This window comes from Gastrolobium bilobum, unplaced genomic scaffold (genome assembly GCF_033153095.1).
Source record: "Gastrolobium bilobum isolate Gb01-03AN ecotype WA unplaced genomic scaffold, APGP_CSIRO_Gbil_v1 utg115214, whole genome shotgun sequence".
NCBI classification, from domain to species: domain Eukaryota; kingdom Viridiplantae; phylum Streptophyta; class Magnoliopsida; order Fabales; family Fabaceae; genus Gastrolobium; species Gastrolobium bilobum.
The window spans coordinates 33,431-54,621 of record NW_026898512.1 but is presented as its reverse complement, the minus strand read 5'-3'; the positions used below and the strand labels follow the sequence as shown (position 1 = coordinate 54,621).

The 21,191-nt window shown below is 34.7% G+C and overlaps 3 protein-coding genes and 1 non-coding gene across 4 annotated transcripts; 2 read left to right on the top strand and 2 right to left on the bottom strand.

Annotated features, from left to right (window-relative positions):
- Nucleotides 1-3,506: 3,506 nt before the first annotated feature.
- Nucleotides 3,507-5,111, bottom strand: LOC133316997 (uncharacterized). Its single transcript, XM_061518796.1, has 2 exons — nucleotides 4,831-5,111; nucleotides 3,507-4,620 (listed from the first exon to the last, which is right to left on the bottom strand). The coding sequence occupies exons 1-2, from the start codon at nucleotides 5,109-5,111 to the stop codon at nucleotides 3,507-3,509; spliced, it is 1,395 nt and encodes a 464-aa protein (XP_061374780.1).
- Nucleotides 4,453-4,559, top strand: LOC133317000 (small nucleolar RNA R71). The gene has a single exon (XR_009752272.1). It is a non-coding gene; the product is annotated as a small nucleolar RNA R71 (small nucleolar RNA).
- A 2,498-nt stretch (nucleotides 5,112-7,609) lies between the features above and the next one.
- Nucleotides 7,610-10,313, bottom strand: LOC133316998 (NAC domain-containing protein 92-like). The gene is made up of 3 exons (XM_061518797.1): nucleotides 10,160-10,313; nucleotides 8,701-8,966; nucleotides 7,610-8,137 (listed from the first exon to the last, which is right to left on the bottom strand). The coding sequence occupies exons 1-3, from the start codon at nucleotides 10,311-10,313 to the stop codon at nucleotides 7,610-7,612; spliced, it is 948 nt and encodes a 315-aa protein (XP_061374781.1).
- A 4,569-nt stretch (nucleotides 10,314-14,882) lies between these two features.
- LOC133316996 (uncharacterized) lies at nucleotides 14,883-18,078 on the top strand. The gene is made up of 6 exons (XM_061518795.1): nucleotides 14,883-15,028; nucleotides 15,123-15,547; nucleotides 15,638-15,985; nucleotides 16,085-16,459; nucleotides 17,031-17,245; nucleotides 17,361-18,078. The coding sequence occupies exons 1-6, from the start codon at nucleotides 14,883-14,885 to the stop codon at nucleotides 17,607-17,609; spliced, it is 1,758 nt and encodes a 585-aa protein (XP_061374779.1). The 3' UTR covers nucleotides 17,610-18,078.
- Nucleotides 18,079-21,191: the final 3,113 nt, after the last annotated feature.

Sequence of the window (21,191 nt, the reverse complement as noted above, 5' to 3'; positions counted from 1 at the left end):
GGAAACAACCGCAGTCGAGAGTTATATAACAATACCTGCTGTCCCTGCTCAAATTCTTTTGGCTGAATTTTCTTGTCATGCCATTTCTTTGTTTTCTTTTTGTAGATCCTGGCATTCTCATAAGCTGCTAACCTGAACTCATCTAACTCATTTAATTGTAGCAGTCTCTTATTATTAGCTTTTGATGGTTCAAAATTTAAAAATTTAATAGCCCACAAAGCTCTATGCTCTAATTCTACAGGCAGATGACAAGACTTACCATACACCAGTTGGAATGGTGACATACCTATTGGTGTTTTGAATGCTGTCCTGTATGCCTAGAGTGCATCATCCAGTTTCTTAGCCCTGTCCTTCCTTGAGTTGCCCACTGTTTTCTCTAGAATCCTCTTCAACTCTCTATTGGAGATTTCAACTTGTCCGCTGGTCTGAGGATTGTGTACCACCATCACTGATGATCGCACGAGGAACTCCAAAGCGGGTAAAATTGTTCTTTCGCAGGAAATTGACCACGACTTTGGCATCATTTGTGGGCAAAGCAACCGCTTCTACCCACTTGGACACATAGTCCACAGCAACCAGGATGTATTGGTTGGAATATGATGTAGGGAATGGTCCCATAAAATCAATCCCCTAAACATCAAATAATTCTACCTCTAGTATGTAGTTGAGGGGCATCTCATCTTTGCGGGATATGTTTCCCGTCCTCTGGCACTTATCACATTGCTCTACAAAGTCTCGTGCATCCTTGAAAATTGTGGGCCAATAATACCCACTTTGTAACACCTTCTGTGCAGTTCTGTTGCCTCCAAAGTGTCCTCCATAGTCAGATGCATGACAATGCCACAAAATATCCGACATCTCGAATTCAGCTACACACCTGCGAATAACACCATCAGCACATTGAAAATAGAGAAAAGGGTTATCCCAGTGGTACCTCCTTGTATCATGAAGGAATTTCTTCTTCTGCTGCCACGTTGGATCTTCAGGCATTAAACCAGCAGCTTTGTAATTTGCAAAGTTTGCAAACCATGGATGCATAAGTACTGCCATCACTTGCTCATCAGGAAAAGATTCATTGACCTCAATTTCAGGTCCTTCTTGTAAGTTCTTATCTTGAATCCTAGACAAGTGATCTGCAACTTTATTCTCCACTCCCGCTTTGTCTTTGATTTCCAAATCAAACTCTTGAAACAAGAGCATCCATCGTAGCAACCGCGGCTTTGCATCCTGCTTGGTCATCAAATACTTAAGAGCAGCATGGTCAGTAAATACAATAACTTTAGAACCTATCAAATAAGATCTAAATTTATCTAAAGCATAAACTACTGCTAGCATCTCTTTTTCAGTAGTGGCATAGTTGAACTGTGCCTCATTAAAGACCTTGCTAGCATAGTAAATAACATGCAACAACTTGTTCTTACGCTGACCCAATACTGCACCCATTGCGTATGCGCTCGCATCACACATAAGTTCAAAAGGAAGACTCCAATCTGGTGCCGTCAAAACAGGCGCCGTGGTAAGCTTTTCCTTCAACACATTGAATGCATTGAGGCAAGCTTCGTCAAAAAGGAACTCATTTTCCTTCATCAGCAGCTGGCTAAGAGGCTTGGCAATTTTCGAAAAATCCTTGATGAATCTCCGATAAAAACCTGCATGGCCTAAGAAACTTCGCACACCATTAGCATTAACGGGAGGGGGAAGTTTTTCAATCAACATCAACTTAGCCTTATCAACCTCAATGCCTCTTGAAGAAATTTTATGGCCTAACACTATACCATCTCGCACCATAAAATGACACTTTTCCCAATTTAAAACCAAACTAGTTTCTTGACATCTTTTCAGAACCTTAGCTAAGTTAACTAAGCATGAATCAAAGCAAGAACCAAAAACAGAAAAATCATCCATAAATACCTCTAAACATTTTTCTACCATATCAGAGAAGATAGAAAGCATACACCTTTGAAATGTTGCAGGTGCATTGCAGAGGCCGAATGGCATTCTTCTGTAAGCAAAAACTCCGAATGGGCATGTGAAAGCAGTTTTCTCTTGATCCTCTGGTGCCACTGGAATTTGATTGTAGCCGGAATAACCATCTAAGAAGCAATAAAAATCATGCCCGGCTAACCTCTCTAGCATTTGGTCAATGAAAGGAAGAGGAAAATGATCCTTCCTTGTAGCATCGTTCAGTCTCCTGTAGTCTACACACATCCTCCACCCAGTAATGGTTCTGGTGGGGATTAACTCATTCTGCTCATTTTTCACAACAATTACTTCTCCTTTCTTTGGAACTGTCTGTACTGGACTCACCCATGCAGTGTCAGAAATTGGGTAAATCATCCCAGCATCCATGAGCTTCATCACTTCCTTGCGGACTACTTCCTTCATGGTGGGGTTTAGTCTCCTCTGAGGCTGTCTCACTGGTTTGACATTATCTTCCATGAGAATCTTGTGAGTACAAAAAGAAGGGTTGATGCCCTTCAAGTCAGAAAAAGACCACCCAATGGCTTTCTTGTGCCTTTTGAGCACTTCTAGCAACTTATCCTCTTCATCTGTAGACAAAGCTTTATTTATGATGACAGGGTATTGCTCTTCATCTCCCAAGAAAGCGTATTTCAGAGTCTCTGGTAACTCCTTCAATTCTGTTTTAGGTGCCAAAGGAACTGAGTCATTTTCGTTCTTTTCTAGCACTTCAAACACAACATCTCGCTCTTCTGTTGGAGTGGCTTCATCTTGAGATTGTAACTCTTCTCTAAGCTCTTGATCATCAAGATCTTCTTCTTCAAGCTCTTCTTCACACACTTCAAGTCTGAAGCAATCATTCTGATCAGCTGAGTTTTTCATAGCATCAAAAACATTGATGGTGATTTTCTCATCGTTCATCCTCAGCTCGAGCTTCCCTTGCTCGACATCAATCATGGCCCGAGCTGTGGCTAAGAATGGTCTTCCTAATAGAAGGGGTATTTCACTTTCTTCCTCCATGTCTAGCACAATAAAATCAGCAGGGAAGATGAACTTGTCAACTTTAACAAGAACATCTTCTATGATTCCATTAGGTCTCCTCAAAGAACGGTCAGCAAGCTGTAGAGAGACCATAGTGGGCTTCAACTCAGAAATTCTCAATGATTTGCAGATTGACAATGGCATCAGATTGATGCTTGCTCCAAGATCGCATAGTGCTCGGCTAACATTGGTGTTGCCTATCGCAATCGGGATATTGAAACTCCCAGGATCGCGAAGCTTTGGTGGAAACTTCTTCTGTATAATGGCACTGCACTCCTCAGTGAGTGCTACTGTCTCACATTCCTGCAACTTATGCTTTCTAGACAATAAATCTTTCATAAATTTAGCATAATTAGGCATGTTAGCTAAAGCTTCAGCAAAAGGAATATTTACTTGCAACTTTTTAAACATATCTAAAAACCTGGCATATTGTTGCTTCTGTGCTTGTTGCTTGAGCTTCATAGGATAAGGAGGTTTCTCAAAACGAGAGAAATCCATTGGTTGCTTCAGAGCTTCAACAACTTTCTCTTTTTCCCCCCTTTGTCCTGCCTTGCAGGTTCTTCTTTCTCAGTTGCAAGCGTGTCTACCTCCTTTTCTTGTTCTGGCTCGATCACTGGTTTATCAACCTTCACTTTCTGAACCCCTTTTTGCTTGTCTTGAGGAGTGATCACAATTCCACTCCTGGTTACAATAGATTTGCAGTCTTCCTTAGGATTCACAATAGTATCTCCAGGAAACTGCCCTTGAGTTCTTTCAGCCAACTGCCTAGACAACTGGCCTATCTGACTCTCCAAGTTCCGGATGGAAGCATCCTGGTTCTTATGGTAGGCTCTTGTCTCATTAATGTGATCATTAGTTGTCTTGGACAGTTGTATCATTTCTTTCTCCAACTCAGATGGCTCTTTTTGTGGCAGAGGAGGAGGTTGCAGATAGTTGTTGGATTTATAATCCAAGCCACTCCCTTGGTTCCTCCTTTGAAAGTTATTCCCTTGACCGCCATTCTGATTCCTTGGGTAACCTTGAGTATTCTGGGGAGGCCGTGGATCATACCAAATTCCATTGACCTGGAATGGTTCAGCTTTATTAAGTGTAGGGCACTCATTAGTGTCATGCGGCTCCTTGCAATACTCACAGTTAAATATATCAACCTTGGATGTTGAGAGCTGCATCTTGTCCAGCTTGGCATTCAAATTGGCCAATTGCTGGGAAATCACTTTGTGCTCAGCTAGTGATGCATCATTATTCCCCAATTGTAAAATTCCTTTCTTGGGCTGAACAGATGAGAATGTTGCTGCCATAGACGCATTCTCATTCCTTGCCATTAAATCCAGCAGCTTTAAGGTCTCATCTGCTGTCTTCTTTCCTATGGTGCCACCAGCTGCACCATTGACAATCATTCTGCATTCTGGCGTCATCCCATTATAGAAGACTCTGACTTTCTTTGTATCTGGCAAGTCATATTGTGGACACTTTCTGATCAACTCCTGGTATCGAGTCCAGGCTGCACATAAAGTTTCTCCTGGTTGTTGGGTAAAATTGGTGATTTCATTCACCAACTTATTGTACTTTTCCATGGAAAAGTGTTCAGCAAAAAATTTAGCCGCAAAATCCTCCCATGTTCTGATGTTGTTGGGAGCTTGTCAATTCAACCATTTGAGAGCTCTCCCGGTCAATGCAAACGGGAACAATCGGAGTCTGATCTCATCGTCTGACACTCCGTTGTGTTTAGTTGTATCACAGATCCTTAAAAATCTGTCTATGAAGTCATGAGGATCTTCATAGTCCTCTCCACCAAACTGAGTTTTCTCCACCAAGGTGATGAGTGCTGGCTGGATGTCATAATTATTAGCAGCAATCGGTGGTTTGACAATACTCGAGTTTGGCCTTGTGAATTGAGGAGCCAAAACTGATTCCATCAGCTCAGCTGCTGGTGGATTTTCTTCTGCCATCTCTGTTTCTACTTCAAAGTGTGAAGTAGAATTTTCTGCTTCAGAATGTGAAGTAGAAGCCTCTGCTTGCCTCTTCTGCTTGGTATGTTGTCTTATCCTCTTTGCAGTCCTTTCTATCTCTGGATCGTAAATCAAAGTTGCAGGATCAACTGTACCACGCATAAACTAAAGCAAACAGATTAGTAACACAAAGATCCAAGCAAGAAAATCAAAAGTTATAAATAACTTGGCGTAGTCAATCCCCGGCAACGGCGCCAAAAACTTGATGCGTAAAATCGGCAAGTGAACCGATCGTACCAAGTAATAAAGAGTGAGTAGAGTATCGTCTCCACGAGGATTGAGGCACCTAAGTTGTTATAACTATTCCTCTCTTGTTGGATTAATCAAAATAGGTTGAGAACAATTATGGTTTATAAAATAAACTAAAACAATTAAAGGAAAAAAAAATGTAAATGATTCCAAAAGTGCTTTCAGAATGCACGAACAAAAGATTAAGGATGGAGAAAATATTTGAGAAAATATTACGGTAAAGAGAAACAAACATCTTTCCGATCCCCACCTTGCAACTTGGATTACGTTTACATTTACCTATTCAATTGATCGAACAATTCATCATCTTTTATATAAGTAGTTAAGCCCTAATCCCTAAGTGATCTTAACCTAGTCAACTCTATTAGAATCCTAATCCCTTAGAAATCCCTTTTCGAGTTAACCCTTAGAATCAATGAACCTTTAACGTTCGCTGTTCATGTAGCCTATCCCTAGTGCGTACATGAACAGTTATCTTATTCTTTGTCAGGAATTAGAATTCCAACATCCCTATTGAAAACCCTAACCCTCGCAATCCTACTAGATTGATCAGTTCCAATAGAATTATAAAATGAAGAACAGGAAAAGATAAACTCAATTAAAATAGATAAACATAAATTTCAACCAAGGTACAAGGGGTTCACATCAAGGGTTGTGACCCTTACCACAATGATAAAACTAGCCAGACATATTCATGTCTGACAAAATAACAATAAAATAACGTAGCATTTAAAACCTAGAAGAGAGAGGGAAGATGAAGATCTTCCGTCTTGATCGATCGAATCCTTGAATCTCTGAGAAGCTCCAAGGAATCTCCACTTTCTTTGTTGTTTTTCTCCTCTTGATTGTTAAAAACTCCTTTTCCCTTTGTTTCTGATCCTTTTATTAGGTTTTGGGAAAACCTATTTTCACTTGCACTCCCATTGGGCCTTATTTTAGCTGATTCGCACTTAAAAATATATCGCCCACGCACGGGGCGCCAAGCCTGGCGCCCCAAACTTGGGAGAAACAGAAGCTGAATCTGTCAAAGGCGCCCCGGGCGCCAACTCTGGAGTGCCGTGCGCCAGTCCCGCGCTCCGTGCACCAACTCCCACGCGCTGGGCGCCAGGTTGGAGCATCGTGCGCCACCTACCGCGCTCCGTGCGCGACCGAAACAGAAGCAAATCGTCGCTAAGGCGCCTCGTGCGCCATGTATCGCGCCCCGTGCGCCAGTTTGGAGCTCCGTGCGCCAACCTCCGAGCGTCGTGCGCCAGCGGGAAATTTGGTTTCTCCGTTTTTGCTCTTTTTTGCGGTATTTCCTGCTATTTAAACATATAACTTGAGTGAGAACATGATTGAAAAAGAATAATCAATATTTCTTGCATTTAATGACTATTTTCACTCATTTATGATTAATTCCTTGCTTCTTTCAAGTTAGAAAACATCATATGCTAGACGCACATTAAATATCTCACTTGTATTGTTACAAAATTTTTAAAAAGGGTTTAGTGCATGTCATTCAAAAGGACACAATATGTGTCCTAGCCTTTTAGTGATTTACGCAGAGTACGACCGGTCGTACTCTGTGTAATCCTGAAAAGTTACTCTCTTTTTTTCACTTTACACGTCAGCGATGTGACTGAGGAGAGAGTCATACTTTGTGTAAAATACCTAAAATAACACAAGCTTGTGTCATTAAAAGGATACTTATTTTTCCCTTTTAAAAATAACTAAAAGGTTGAGATTCAAAGTATCTATTTTGTAATGGGTACAAATACCGCAACCATTTTGACGTATATATCAATACTTCTAAGTCTTTGTATGACTATCATGATTCAAAGTTAACTCTTTCAACATGGTTTTGATTTACATGTACCCTGCGCTTCAAATGATCCATATGCTTTACTAAGCAAATACTTGAATATGACTTGTCATCGTAATCTTGCTTAGCATGACGCAACATATGCAACTGATATTCCCTTGAATTCGTTGTTCAATTGTACAAACAAGTTATTTTTTCTTGTTGAAATTTTTTATATAAGTTAATAGTACATAGAACATGAAACATAGAACGATTGAAGAGACCTTTGCTCCTCAAGATTTGAAACAGGAAGGACTTTAACAATTAATGACTTAAAGTAGCCTAATTAATTTGACACCTAATTACAACAATTGTTGAGCAATGGTTACAACATCAACAATTGAGTTTAGTTTGTCTTAAGAAAGTGAAAAGGACAATTAATAAAGTCTCCAAATCACAATATTTACTCGGATAAGATACCATTCTATCTATAGGAGTTGGAGGGTTGGATATTAATTCACATACAAGGGCGTTTACACAGTGTTAGCTTTCATGGTTTAAACAGCTTAATTCACCAAATGGAGTCCAAATTGAATGGTTGCTCCTGTTGCTGTTGTTGTGGCATACATTCTAAAACTTTTGAAGAATCAGCACTGAGATTTGAACTTAGGTGATCATTTCCAACGTGGGAAACTACTCCTTGAGGCATAAATGATGCTAAATGATCTGTAGCTGCAGCTTCTCTTTGTTGGTAACTCCTAAGTTGTAATGCCTTGAGAAGCAAAGAATTCACAGAAATATTTGGATTCAACAACCCAGAAGGCCATGGGAGAGATGGAAGAGAAGGAACCTCACTTGCAACTGGCCAATTCATTGCCAAGTTCATATTTGTGTTAACATTATTGTAAGTTTGTCCTGAAATGTTAGTTAGTCCACATGATGAATTTGCAATGTTGTTTAGATTTGGCAGCTCAACATCACCAAATTCATTGACCATTGAGGTTGTGTCACATGGGGACTCTGGTTGGGAGGATGATGTTTGTTGTGGTTTTTTTGCTGCTAAGCTCTTTTGAAAAACCCTACAAACCACCCATTCGTCCTATAAAAGCAAACAATATTACAAAAGTTAATTCACAACTAAGTATACTATGCTAATAACATTGAGATATGGTTAACTAATAATTAACTACTATAGTTAATCAATAATTAATCATCATAATTAATAAATTGTTATTATTATTATTTTATTTCTCTATTAATTTATCAGAAACCGATTAATCCAGTTCAAGTTACACCTATAAGGATAGAATTTTTTATTGTGGTCCAGGACCACCACGGTCCTTCCACTTAAAATTTGACACCTAGATTAAAATTTTTTTCTCTCTCCTCTCTCCTCAACTTTTTCTCTCTTTCTCTCACTTCAATCCCACCTTACATTTTTTGGTCCGGGGGGTGCACACTAACTCCGCTCTACAAGGAGATAGTTCTCCCAAGCCAATTTCTCATTTTATAGGGTTAGAACTCGATACCTCTTGACTAAGGGACAAAGTACTCTTTATCACTTAAAGTCTTCAAAGTAAATAATTCATATGTTAGAAGAGTATATGTGTGTAACTAAGAAAATATAATTTGTCAATTGTGATGCATGCCATATTTACTAACCTTTGAAGATCTAAAGTGATGCTTGTTTTCTAGTCTATACTCGTGCATGACCCAATTGCTTTTCTCACCACGTGGAGCTCTACCCTTATAGAAGACTAGGGTTTTCTTCATTCCTACCAAAACCCCAGCACGAAAAATTTCCTTGTCTTTCCCTGTGGTTTTCCAGTACCCTGATTCGGTGGCTCGGTTTGTTCGAAGTCCAGTTGGATACTTGCGGTCTCTCAAGTTGAAGAAATACCATTCCTTCTCCCCCATCGAGGCTTTACCTGTGTTACCACACAAACAAGCTAAGTAATCATCTTTATTCAATTTTTATTTATTTATTTAATTTTGTTCTCTAATAGATCAACTAGCAAGAATTTGTCAACAGTGTTAACATACCATATATATTTCTAATTTCTTATTTTGTTACTGATATATATTTTCATATTTGTTAGTATGGATATATATAAATATATATATAAGCACTAGGATATTATATTATAATTATGGAAAATATATTTTTCATTTTGTATGAGACATATTTGTCTCATGTACACATAAAAAGTGAATAAAACTTACTTGTTTTCTTTCTCTCTTTTCTTTTTAGTGAATTTTATCTATTTTTTGTGTGTGTTAAATAAGATAAAAATATCTTATACAACATAATTGGCATATTTCCCAAGCATGGATTATAAATCCCGCACCACGCAGCAAAAGTAGAATAAGTCAAACTATTATGTACGTATGGTACGAAGACTAAGTGAAAGAAAGAAAGATTTTTAGTTTTAAATTTTATTTTTTTGCTTGGTTGATACAACTGAAAAAGCTGTAAATGATCCATCGAATACTCAATAATGAATATACTAAGTCTTATGAATATACAAATCAATCAGGAAACATAACACATAGTTTTATATATACCTAATTATAGAGACAAAGAGAACGATTTTTTTTTTTTTTTGGGATTGCTCCACTGATTTTTTTTATAGAGACAAATTATTTTCAGCCTTAAGATCATTCTTTTTTTTTTAATTGCTCCACTGGTTTCTGGGGCTTCGCCCCGACTATGTCCAGTCCGACCCGGGTAAGTTACTTAGTATTGGCAGGTGAGTCTCTCAGTGAGGATTTTCTGCATCAATCCTCGCTGAGAGACTCACCTGTCAATACTAAGTAACTTACCCGGGTCGGACTGGACATAGTCGGGGCGAAGCCCCAGAAACCAGTGGAGCATTCAGAAAAAAAAAAGAGAGAAGGATCTTAAGGCTGAAAATAATTCGTTCAGTTTTTTTTCTTGAATTTCAGAATTTGTCTTTATGAATATATTCAATAAGTTGCAGTCCTTTCTTTGTATCAAAGAACATATGCACTTTCAAATTAATAATCAAACATGAGAACAAAATCAAAAAGTTTTTGAAACCAGGTAAATATATATACACATGTATGAGTAGAGATCGTGGTGAAAGAAGTCTCAAACTACCTGGGAGGTCCCAAGGTTCAGACTTGTTGAGATCAACAACTGCTATAGCTTTGGATATGAAGTCAGTATCAGACACTTTCCTTGAAAGATAATATGTGATAAGCTCTTCATCTGTAGGATGGAACCTGAAACCTGGAGGTAGATTTTCCTCCATTCCTATGAACCCAACTTGCAGCTTTTGATATCCCTTGAAGAAGTTTTCCAAAAAGTGAAGAGAGGGCACCACAAATATATATGAAGTATAGATGAGGGGTCCTCAAAACTATGCTCAATAACATCACCAAGATACGCTCTTAAAGTCCTCTCCACTTTATGGTTTTATAACTCACTCTTCATCAACAAGTATAATTCTGTAGATAATGTTCATATTTTGGTTATATACATACAGCTAAACATTTGACAAAGTCTATATGCAAAATATATATATATATGTATGAGGGTTAGATTTCCCAAATTGTCACCTGAGTTTTCGTATATTTACTAAACAAACCAAGAATACATGCGACATTGACTCTATCAATGTGGTGTGTTATGTGTCATATTCAATATTATAAAGATGTGAAAATATGATTTTGCGAAATTTATTATGGGAAGACTAGTTGCTATATTATTTGTGCACGAGGGGGTTGAGTCTAATTTGTTACACCATATTTGGGATATTAATTTCCAATTTTTCTATGATCATGTCCAACCACCTTCACCCATTTCTACCCACCCAAAAAAAAAAAAAACCCCTTCCACGCTAGCTAGTCCAATGGGAACATGGACTTATTGTAACTATATTCTCTTCAATTAATTTTTAATTATTAACACTTATCTGTTGTCTACACCTACATCGTCATCTCTCTTTCTCTCTCTCTCAAAATTCAAAGGAAAACACGTCTATAAATAAATAAATATCTATCCAAAAAATTAAATAAATAAATATCTACCAAAAAAATTAAATGAATAAATAAATTATATGATCTTTTAATTGAACTGATCAGATATGTTTACCACGGCCGCAGTTTAGTTTTTTTAATATATTTAATTAGTGAAGCAAGAAAACTGCCATATTGTATATTACATTTAGCAAACTCATAATATATATGGAGGAATTATATGCTTAACCAAAGCTTAAATATTACATATAACAATTGATGCACTCATGGTCAAAATCATGCATAACTAGTAGTGAAAGGAAGGATATAAAAATGTCGGCATTACCTAGGAGAAACTTTTATGTTCTTTTCATATAATACAACACTATTTTTTTTTTTTTTTTTTTGGTGTGTGCTGGTGACTAATGTTACTAAGTGGTTAAAACGGTGACCAACCCGAAAGACTGTATATAAATCTAAGGTAAGCCTTTCTGGTGGAATTAATTGCAAGTGTTAACTTCAATTAAAGTATCCTGAATGTCAATCCTAACAAGAACTTTGTGAGTCCTACGTACTGCATATTTCCTTCATATTCTAGAAGCACACTATCATGTATCTATACCTTCTGCGCAGTCTCACTCTGAAAGCTAACTCCCAACAATAATAGCCTTTTTAATTTGGCAATTGGGAACTGAATTATATATCACAAAGTCAGGAAAACAAAAAATTAAGAGCTTGTTTGATTGTATTTTTTTTTCTTACAACTATTTCGTAGAGTAATCAATAAATGGATATTTTTTTAAGTTAAAAATCAAAGTATAAAATAGAAATAATTGAAATATGTTCTCTAAATTTTATTCTAAAAGCTAAAAATCAGTTATAATTTTTAAAACTATTTTTACAAAAAAATAAAAAAAAAAAATCAGCAAACAGGTTTTTTATTTTTTTTATTCTAAAAATTAAAAAACTGTTTTGATAACAAAATTCAAACAAGCCCCAAATTAGGGTTGTCCTATTTGGCACATGTTTCCTGCCGGTAGCTCAAAGCTGAAACTAATCAGCACTTCATCTGTCCTTAATTTCGAATTTCCTCCTCTTCTTCTCAAATTTTTTTTTTTCTGTCATCTTCATCCAATTTTCCAAATACAATCCACTCTATAATATATTTTTGGCTGAGAATTCATCAAAAGTATCAGTTTAGATCATTTCATTAACCTAAGTGAACATATAACAACTCGATTTAGGTTATGCTTTTAAAACATACATAGTGCGGAATACTTGCTGTTTGTTTGAAACACTTGTCATTCTAATCTTCCATACTGCCAAAATCATGGTTGCTCCGGGTCTAAATAACGAATAAATCTTAGGTGCATCTGTTACACATAGTTCAGTGTATTCGATCAATGAGAGTATTACATATCAAAGGAGAGAGAAATAATTTGACAGAAAAAAGAGAATTTTGACTGATATGTAATATTTCCATTGCTGGAATACACTGAATCTTTGGTGCAACAGTAGTACCAAAGATTTATTCATAAATAACCATCTAAATCAAGGCATATTAATGTGAAACTTGGATATGATGATTCCAACAATTATGCAAATTTATATAGTGCGTTTGGGTAATGAATGCCGCAGATTGCAACATAATTGTAGAAGGTCACACTACAGTCAAGTTGCTGTTGGATCATGTTGGCCCATGATATATAGGCCCAATTTAAGATTTGACTCTTAGGTTGGGTTTGGTTAAAAAACCTTCATCCCAATTCAATTGGGTCTCTGTTCTTTAATTCACTCCATAGCAAAGGGAGCATATCTGAACATTAGGCCACTACTCCTATAAACAATGGTATAAGGGGGCCTTGGTTCTTACTGGTAAACTATTCCATACATTGGAAAAAGACAATGTCAATATAACTCAATTGTTTAGGTACCCAACTTTAACGCAAAATGATTTATTTAAGATCTTGATTGCTTTTTCTATCTTATGTGGTGTATGTGACATTAACAATAATTATCAAATAATAATAATAATAGCAATAATTACTAATACTATGGGGACAACATCTGTGCAATCTGCAATCTTAGTAGCCAAGTTGAAGACAAGGATCAATTAATAGGACTGCCAAAAGCACTACCAATTGACACAGACGACATTATCTTTTTTAAGGGGCTTTTTATTCCTTCGGTAGGTAAATATTACACTCAAAGCCTCCATTAAATAGAGAAAACTCTTCCCTGTTTTGGGCCATAAGCAAAACCTTTAACATATTTTAATTTTGGTAGACAAAAAGTTACGTTATTATACATGCATGCTGAATATAAATTAATTATTTGATCAAAAAATAATATTTATTCAACCTTTTTCTGAAATATATCATATCATTCTTTTTGTAAAGTGAAGTTCATATCTTCTTTTGAATATGTATTCTACTTATGCGTGTGGCTTAGTTTTTGGTCTCTTCCTTTTTGCTTTTGTTTCTGTACATCATTTCACATAGGTTCTTATGGGAAAAATAAAAAGGACCTTGGTGCAGACTTGGATTTTCTGTGTTACATACACAGTAAAAAAAAATAAAGGTCTTGTTTTAATACTATTTTTAAAAAACAGTTTTTTTGGTTTCTAGAATAATAAGAAAAAAAACTCCTCTTTTTTTTTTTTTTTTTGATAACATAAAAAAAAACTCCTTTCACAAGACCAGTTTTGTAAAAAAAAATTAAAAATTGTAATTACTTTTTATTTTTAGAATCAAAGACAACGGCTCTGTTTGATTATAGTTTTTAAAAACAGTTTTTTAGTTTTAAGAACAAAAAAACTCGTTTGGTAAGAGTTGTTTTGTAAAAAATGTTTTGAAAACTATAACTGTTTTATTGTTTTTAGAATCAAATTTAGAAAATATGTGTGTTTTATTGTTTTTAGAATCAAATTTAGAAAATATATCTGAGTTGTTTTTGTTTTCTGTTTTGGTTTTTAACTTTCAAAAAGAAAAAAAATATAGAAAACAACTGTTTCCATAACTATTTTGTAAAACAATTTTAAGAACAAAAAAACCAGAACACAATCAAACAGGCCCAACATATCTTAATTGTTTTTGTTTTGTATTTTAAATTTTAACTTTCAAAACAAAAAAATACACATAAAACACATATTTTCATAACTATTCTATAAAATAATTTTAAGAACAAAAAGAAATCAGAACACAATCAAAAAGACCGAAAATTTACTCACTTTTGATGAAAAGAATAGTAGAAATAATTCCCTTAGCTTTCTTTTTTTTTCCAGATAAAATGAAAACCGTATTGTCCAGACCAATTGCTAAAATACAGTTGAAAAAAAAAATAGCTTGCAAAAGTAAGTCAATGAACTAAAATCTCATTTCAGACCAATGGGGTTATTTAATTATGAAAGAAGGATGAGAAACACAGTTATGTGACTCAAATTTGGATGATCATATTTCAAAAAATAAAGAAGAAATCATCAATTATGTCTCTGACAACTCAAATCTCATTACTGAATTTTCAAAGTTGCTATTATACTTGGGAATGTCCTTCTATATTCTAACTAAGGCCAATGGATCTTGTTGTAAGAGAGAAGTCACAATTGTCCAATCTTATAAACTTTGAGGACTGCATGACAGATTTGCCCTTGCTGCTAATGGCTTACAATTGGGACTTGATGAGGGTAAAAAGTAAAAAGTAAAAACCATTTGAGGATATATTAGAAACTGTCAATAATTTTTGGTCTATGTTGACAGAGAAGGATAGATGTTATGTTAGTATGTTACAAAAGCAACCAAGCCCACTTTTTTTAAAGAGTTGCTTTGCTTAGTGGTGAAGTCCTTTGGAGAGCAACCACAAAGAAAATGCCATGTTCCAAAGAAGAAGCACTTGTTAGACTCTTCTACAATGCCTCAAGCTCTTTCCAGCTTCTCTTACTCTTCCTCTTCTCCTCAGCCATTTTTCTTTTCAAGTTCTTAAACTTCATAGGCAGCTACTCCATATTCCAAAGGTCTTGTTCTTCTCTTCTTTTGTTGTTCTTTCCCTCCCTCTCACTGATTGCCTCAAGCATCTAACTGACAAGTTTCTTTTTGTGTATGTTTCAGAGATCAGCACTATGATTATGTGTTTTCTGAGTATGATGAAGAAGAAGAAGAAGAAATTCAAGAAAGTTATTCTTATGTGGATTCTATTGAGAGAGATCATATAGTAGCAGACATCATTGGTGGTGGAGAAACTCTTGTGTTTCTGCACAAAAACGACCCTCAGAGGACTCATTCTTCTTCTGAAGAATTCATAAGCCTTATTGAAGACACAGAAGAAAACTATGCCTCAGAAACATTGTCTGTTCATAAGTCACCACTTGTTTCAGACTTTGAAAATGAAGTGGCAGAAGAAGCTGAAGTAGAATTTCCAACACAAGATGCTGATTCTGTTCCAAATTCTGTCCCAGTTGAAAGCAGGCCCACTTCTCCCATCACCCTTAACATACACAAAAGTGACTTGGTGGACAGTGACAAAATTTGTGACGGTATTTCACATCATTGTTAGATATATAGTTTGTTACATTATTCACATGCAGCACTTATAGTTCAACTCTTACTTATTCTACTTTCTGCAGAAGATCATGTTGATATTGGAATTATTAAAAATAAGAAGGTGCATGAGACAAACCTCACAAGAGATGAGAGATTCTTTGTTTATGCTCCTACCCATTTAGAGGCTAAGAAGTTGATTATTGAAGAAAAAAATGATGAAGAAATATATGGTGACTCATGCACTGTTGGGTCCACATCTAAGAGCTCCTCTGAATGGAGGAGCTCCATTAAGGATTCTGGTACTGAAGACCCTTTTTCTTCTTCATCAAGAAGAAGTTGCCCCAAGTGGGAATCATATACAGTTTTCCAAAAATATGATGAAGAAATGTCATTCCTAGATAGGATTAGTGCACAGAAACTTCAAGAAACTGGTAACACACCCCTTTTCTGATTCTTTGTCAATTATTGAAAAGTCTATACTATTGTGAAAGATTGATTTTGTTACATGTTATTAACAACTTAATTTTCAGAGTCTTTGAGATCCATCAAAGTTTCTCCAAGATCAATTTCAGAGCGTATTGTGTACAAGTTTTCAACTATGAATAAAAGACCAGGTGATATCCATCACAACCCATACAATGAACTAGAGGCTGCATATGTTGCACAAATTTGCATAACATGGGAAGCACTTAATTGGAACTACAAAAATTTTCAATCCAAACGAGCCTCACGCCATGATCTTGATGTGGGTTGTCCAGCCACCATCGCACAGAAATTCCAACAATTTCAAGTTTTGTTGCAGAGATACGTAGAGAATGAGCCTTATGAGCATGGAAGAAGGCCCGAGATCTATGCTAGAATGAGGCATTTGGCTCCAAAATTGCTCCTAGTGCCAGAATATCGAGGTATGATAATTACTTTTAATTAATCATCTCATTTAGAATAATTAAATTTCATGTCAAAAGTTATATGCTTAAGATCACACCCAAGTAATAATCCAACCTTAACTCAGCTTTGGTGTGCATGGCATAATCATAACTAGTAATACACTAAAAAAATGGAAAATTTCTCGTGACCAATGACATGATTGCTAGTTTGCTACATAGTTGCTAGTTTTAATTTGTATTCCAAAACTGCAAAATTGTAGGATAATATTGTGGTTTTACCTAGTAATTTAATTTTCTGCAATTTATATAAAATTTTATACTAAGAGGACGAATCTCTAGTAGCTATAAGTTATTTTTTAGTGACCGAGAAATCACATGTTCATTTCTGGAAAACAGTCTCTTTAAAAATATACAAGTCTAAAATTGTGTTGTCACATGGAGTTATTTTGTTTATTTCAAAAAAATTAGTAAAGGTAGGACTAGTATATTGGCAACTGCCCTATTGGTTAAGGTCAATGGCAAAACTCGTGTATAGCAATTGTTATGATTAAATATGACTGATTTTTTTGTATTCTTTTTTGTGTTAAAGAATCAGATGATGATCAGAGGGATGATGGTTTTCACTCTAAAATATCTTCATCTTCATTTCTTAAGATAATGGAAGATGGTATCAGAACATTCATGAGTTTCCTTAAGGCTGATAAAGAGAAAACATGTCAGGCCCTAGCAGCCTATTTTAGGAGAAATCAAAGAGGCTTGGTTGATCCAACACTACTCAGGCTTATAAAGAAAGTTAATCAAAAGGCAAGTTCCCAATTTTATATATTACTCTTGCTTAAGTGCTTTACACATCATGATTTCATATATTATATTTTGCTAACACATTTTTATGTCACCACTCTACCTAAATAATGTGCAGAAGAAGGTGAAAGTTAAAGATCTTCGCCGTTCAAGCAAATTGTGCTTGAGGAAGAGAAAGTTGACTATGGATAAAGAGATGGAGATTTTGATGGCACTCATAGATTTGAAAGTGGTGTCAAGGGTTTTGAGAATGAGGGACTTAAGTGAAGAACAGTTGCATTGGTGTGAAGAGAAGATGAGCAAAGTGAGAGTCATGGATCGGAAACTTGAAAGAGATTCCACTCCACTTTTTTTCCCTGCACATTGACCCACAACACTGATTATATATAATGCTTGATGACTGGATTATGAATGTGCATGAGACTGCACATAAGGAATATCCATAGAACACTTTTTTTTTTGTAAATATGTTTTAAAGAAAATGGAGTGACCCTACAGATCAAAGTAATACATGTGGGAGTGGCATGGATTTTAGAGCCTGAAATCCATGGAAAGATGAGTAAAGATGAATGGTTATGATATTGATTAATATTGAAAGTGAAAGACCAATGACAAAGCAAGGAATATGGAGATAGAGACAAGAATAGCTTTAGTTTGCTTTAGCTTTTTAATAAGGGTTTTATCTACAAGGATTTTTAGCTGAATCAAAAGAAGAATGAGCTAGAGTGAAACACATGCAGTTGAATAAAATTAGGCTCTTGTCAAAAAGTAGATCACATGATAAGGGAGTGGTAGGCTTAGTGCTTTTTTTCTTTTTTCTGGCTAATATAGGAAGGACCCCACTTAGTTTAGTGAAAAGAAAAAAATAAAAAATAAAGGAATGAATCAACCTTCAAAAGGAACATCTAGGACTTCTTGTAGGACTACCAACTTACCATGATAGCTTGTATTATTTCTTACTTTCAAAAAATTACTAATATTTATCTTTTCTTATGGGTTATTGCAATTTTATTTTATTTTTTTGAGTTGGAAGGCTAATTTCTACAAGTGGTTTTAGAAGATATAAAAGAGATATAATATAAAAATCTTTGATGAGTCTTCATTTCTCAGCTTAAATTTTTGAGATAAATTGATTCTTTACATATTATGAAAACTGACCTAACTAAATAGTCTTAAGTTTGATCTTCATTGCCTTCATTTTATTGATAAAAATAATAAATATTGTGCACTTTCTTAATATAAATAAACTGGACATGATACATCATTCATCTTTCAAATACAAAGGACTCTTGCGTGAAAAAATATATTGGATAGATATAATATAAAAATTATTCATCAACCTTTACCTCTGAACTTCAACTTTTTAATTGAATTGGTTGTTTATACATATATCCTTCTTTATAAAAAAAAAAAAAGATTAACAATTCGTTCTATATACGCCTACCCTTTTATTTTATGGCTTTTTAACAATTCTCAATGACTTACCTATCCATCAGACATGGGCTTCAGGGATTAGGACCCATCCTGAATGGTAAGGCATGGTGCTTCTGTGGGTTGGTTCCCCTTGTTTTCTAGGTCCACTACTTCACACACATCCCCAACCTACCCTTTCTTTCCTGTGTTCTTTGTTTCTTCCTTTCCTTTTTACCTTAAAAATTTGCGGTAACAAATAACAATTTGTGCCACCAAAGTTTTTTTCACAATTCATTCAAAAGTCAATAGTGTTTGTTAATAAACGTTGTGCTTATTATTCAACATTAAAAAATCTGATTTTTGTAAAAACTAAAAACTGTTTTTTTTCATGTATGACAATCTTATGATATAAAAATATTATGATGATTCAGTAGAAAATAAATTTTATCTTCCATATATATATATAAAAGTATATGAAGTTTATATTTTCTTTCTCTTTCTCTTCTCTTCACATGAGCCTTATGCTTTTTTATGTGTATGTAAGATAATTTTATTTTCTACAGTATGAGAAACATGAAACTCTAATATATTTCAAGGACTTTATGTAGGGTTAAGTGGATGTCATGTCACTTGATACAAAGTTTTGTTCGATCAAAAAATTATAACTATGTATTACGGATATTACATGGTTATAATATTAAAAAAAATTCTCTCTTTACGTCAACCATTAAATTTAATATTATAACTATGTACTACCTGTAATACATAATTAAAAAAATAATTTTAATATTATAATTATATATTACTTATAATATATAGTTAAAAATATATGACTGAAAAAAATCTTATATCCATGACAAACCATTTTCCCCTTTATGTAATAGGCCTGCGATATTTTTACAATGAGGAATGCTAACTCTTATGAAAAGAGGTGTTACGAATTAATTGGACAAATATGAGTGGATGAATTAAGTGAAGGGAGAGATTTAAAATTTGGCTGAATATGTAACGTGAGCGCCTGATTATAGAAAATATTGAATAATCCCACAATACTAAATAATCAATACATCTTTTGTTAAATAACGAATCCATTGGGAAAAAATTGTATCTACTGTTATTTTAGATAATTTTTCTAATGTTACTCGAAATGATATTATTTTGGATTGAAAAATTAAAAAATTAGAATAATAAAAATTATTATAAATCTGAAATAAATTAAAATTACAAACATCATGATTTTTGTCTCAAAACAACATCATTTCGATAAATATTAGATAAAATTATCTACAATAACTTTATTAAAAACAAACTGTCTATATTTATGATTAATGCCACTTGTGTCTATTTTTTCTACTTTTATCTACCATAAAGTACCGAAAATATGCTCACTAACTATGAACCCCACTTTCTTTGTACCGTGACAAGCTCTATTGCACCAACATCAACACGGGATATGAGATATGATATGACACGATACACTAATACGTTAATTTAAAAAAATATCAAATTTTGACACGTTAAGACACGTTTTGATATTAAATAATATTTTTAATATATATAATATATTATTTTTCATATATATAACAACCCATAATAAGTCATATAATCAATTAAATATTCAAATTAAGATAAAAAATCTTATGAATTATCAAAAAATTCTATAATATTTTTTTAAATATTTTTTTCTAATTTCTACCATCATAAAAAATTATTAATGATACGATATTAAACCCTACGGTGACCGCCCATAGGAGGGATAATGACCATTTTGTCACGCTTGGCCAAAATATTTATCTGACTGCCACGCCAACAGTAAATTTTCTCAGAATGCCACATGGCACAATTCGCTCCACTGTGCAGCGAAAAATGCTTGCAAATAATTCGCTACACAGTATAGCGAATTATGTCATGTCAGGCTGCACAGTCAGCAAAAATGACACGTGTCAAGCAGACATTAATTCGCTACAATGTGTAGCGAATTATGCTTGGATTACTGTCTGCTTGACACGTGTCATTACTGCTGACTGTGCAGCCTGACATGGCATAATTCGCTAGATTGTGTAACGAATTATTTGCAAGTATTTTTCGCTACACAGTGTAGCGAATTATGCCACGTGGTATTGTGAAAAAATTTACTGTTGACGTGACAGTCTGATAAATATTTTTGCCAGGCGTGGCAAAATGGTCACAGTTCCCCATAGGAAGCATAGCAACGACGAGTCTTATTCAAATGCTTCAGGTCTTCCGATTATCATTCTGGTTCTTAACAAAAAACACAGAATCCAATTCAATTCCTTAGGAAAAAAAGTCAACTCATGATCCTCTGAAATTTCAGTTCTTTGAAAGTGTAGTCTCTCATAAATTCAAAGAAGACTCACATTAGTCCCTCAAAAAGGACTAATATAGATACTTTTTTCTAAGAAATTAAAGTGAGTTCTGTATTTTTTGTTAAGGACCAGAAAAGTATTTACTCTTTATTAAATATTTTTTCTAAATAAATTATTATTGTTTTACAAAAATATCGTTTGACCGTCTC

What these genes read in the sequence shown, in the direction of transcription:
- LOC133316997 (XM_061518796.1), bottom strand. Translation starts at nt 5,111, where the DNA reads ATGCGTGGTACAGTTGATCCTGCAACTTTGATTTACGATCCAGAGATA. An exon ending in GCTAATAATTATGACATCCA is followed by an intron (nt 4,621 to 4,830) that starts GCCAGCACTCAT and finishes CAACAACATCAG; the next exon opens with AACATGGGAGGATTTTGCGG.
- LOC133316998 (XM_061518797.1), bottom strand. Translation starts at nt 10,313, where the DNA reads ATGGAGGAAAATCTACCTCCAGGTTTCAGGTTCCATCCTACAGATGAA. An exon ending in TGAACCTTGGGACCTCCCAG is followed by an intron (nt 8,967 to 10,159) that starts GTAGTTTGAGAC and finishes GTGGTAACACAG; the next exon opens with GTAAAGCCTCGATGGGGGAG. An exon ending in ATCACTTTAGATCTTCAAAG is followed by an intron (nt 8,138 to 8,700) that starts GTTAGTAAATAT and finishes TTGCTTTTATAG; the next exon opens with GACGAATGGGTGGTTTGTAG.
- LOC133316996 (XM_061518795.1), top strand. Translation starts at nt 14,883, where the DNA reads ATGCCATGTTCCAAAGAAGAAGCACTTGTTAGACTCTTCTACAATGCC. An exon ending in CAGTGACAAAATTTGTGACG is followed by an intron (nt 15,548 to 15,637) that starts GTATTTCACATC and finishes TACTTTCTGCAG; the next exon opens with AAGATCATGTTGATATTGGA. An exon ending in ACAGAAACTTCAAGAAACTG is followed by an intron (nt 15,986 to 16,084) that starts GTAACACACCCC and finishes CTTAATTTTCAG; the next exon opens with AGTCTTTGAGATCCATCAAA.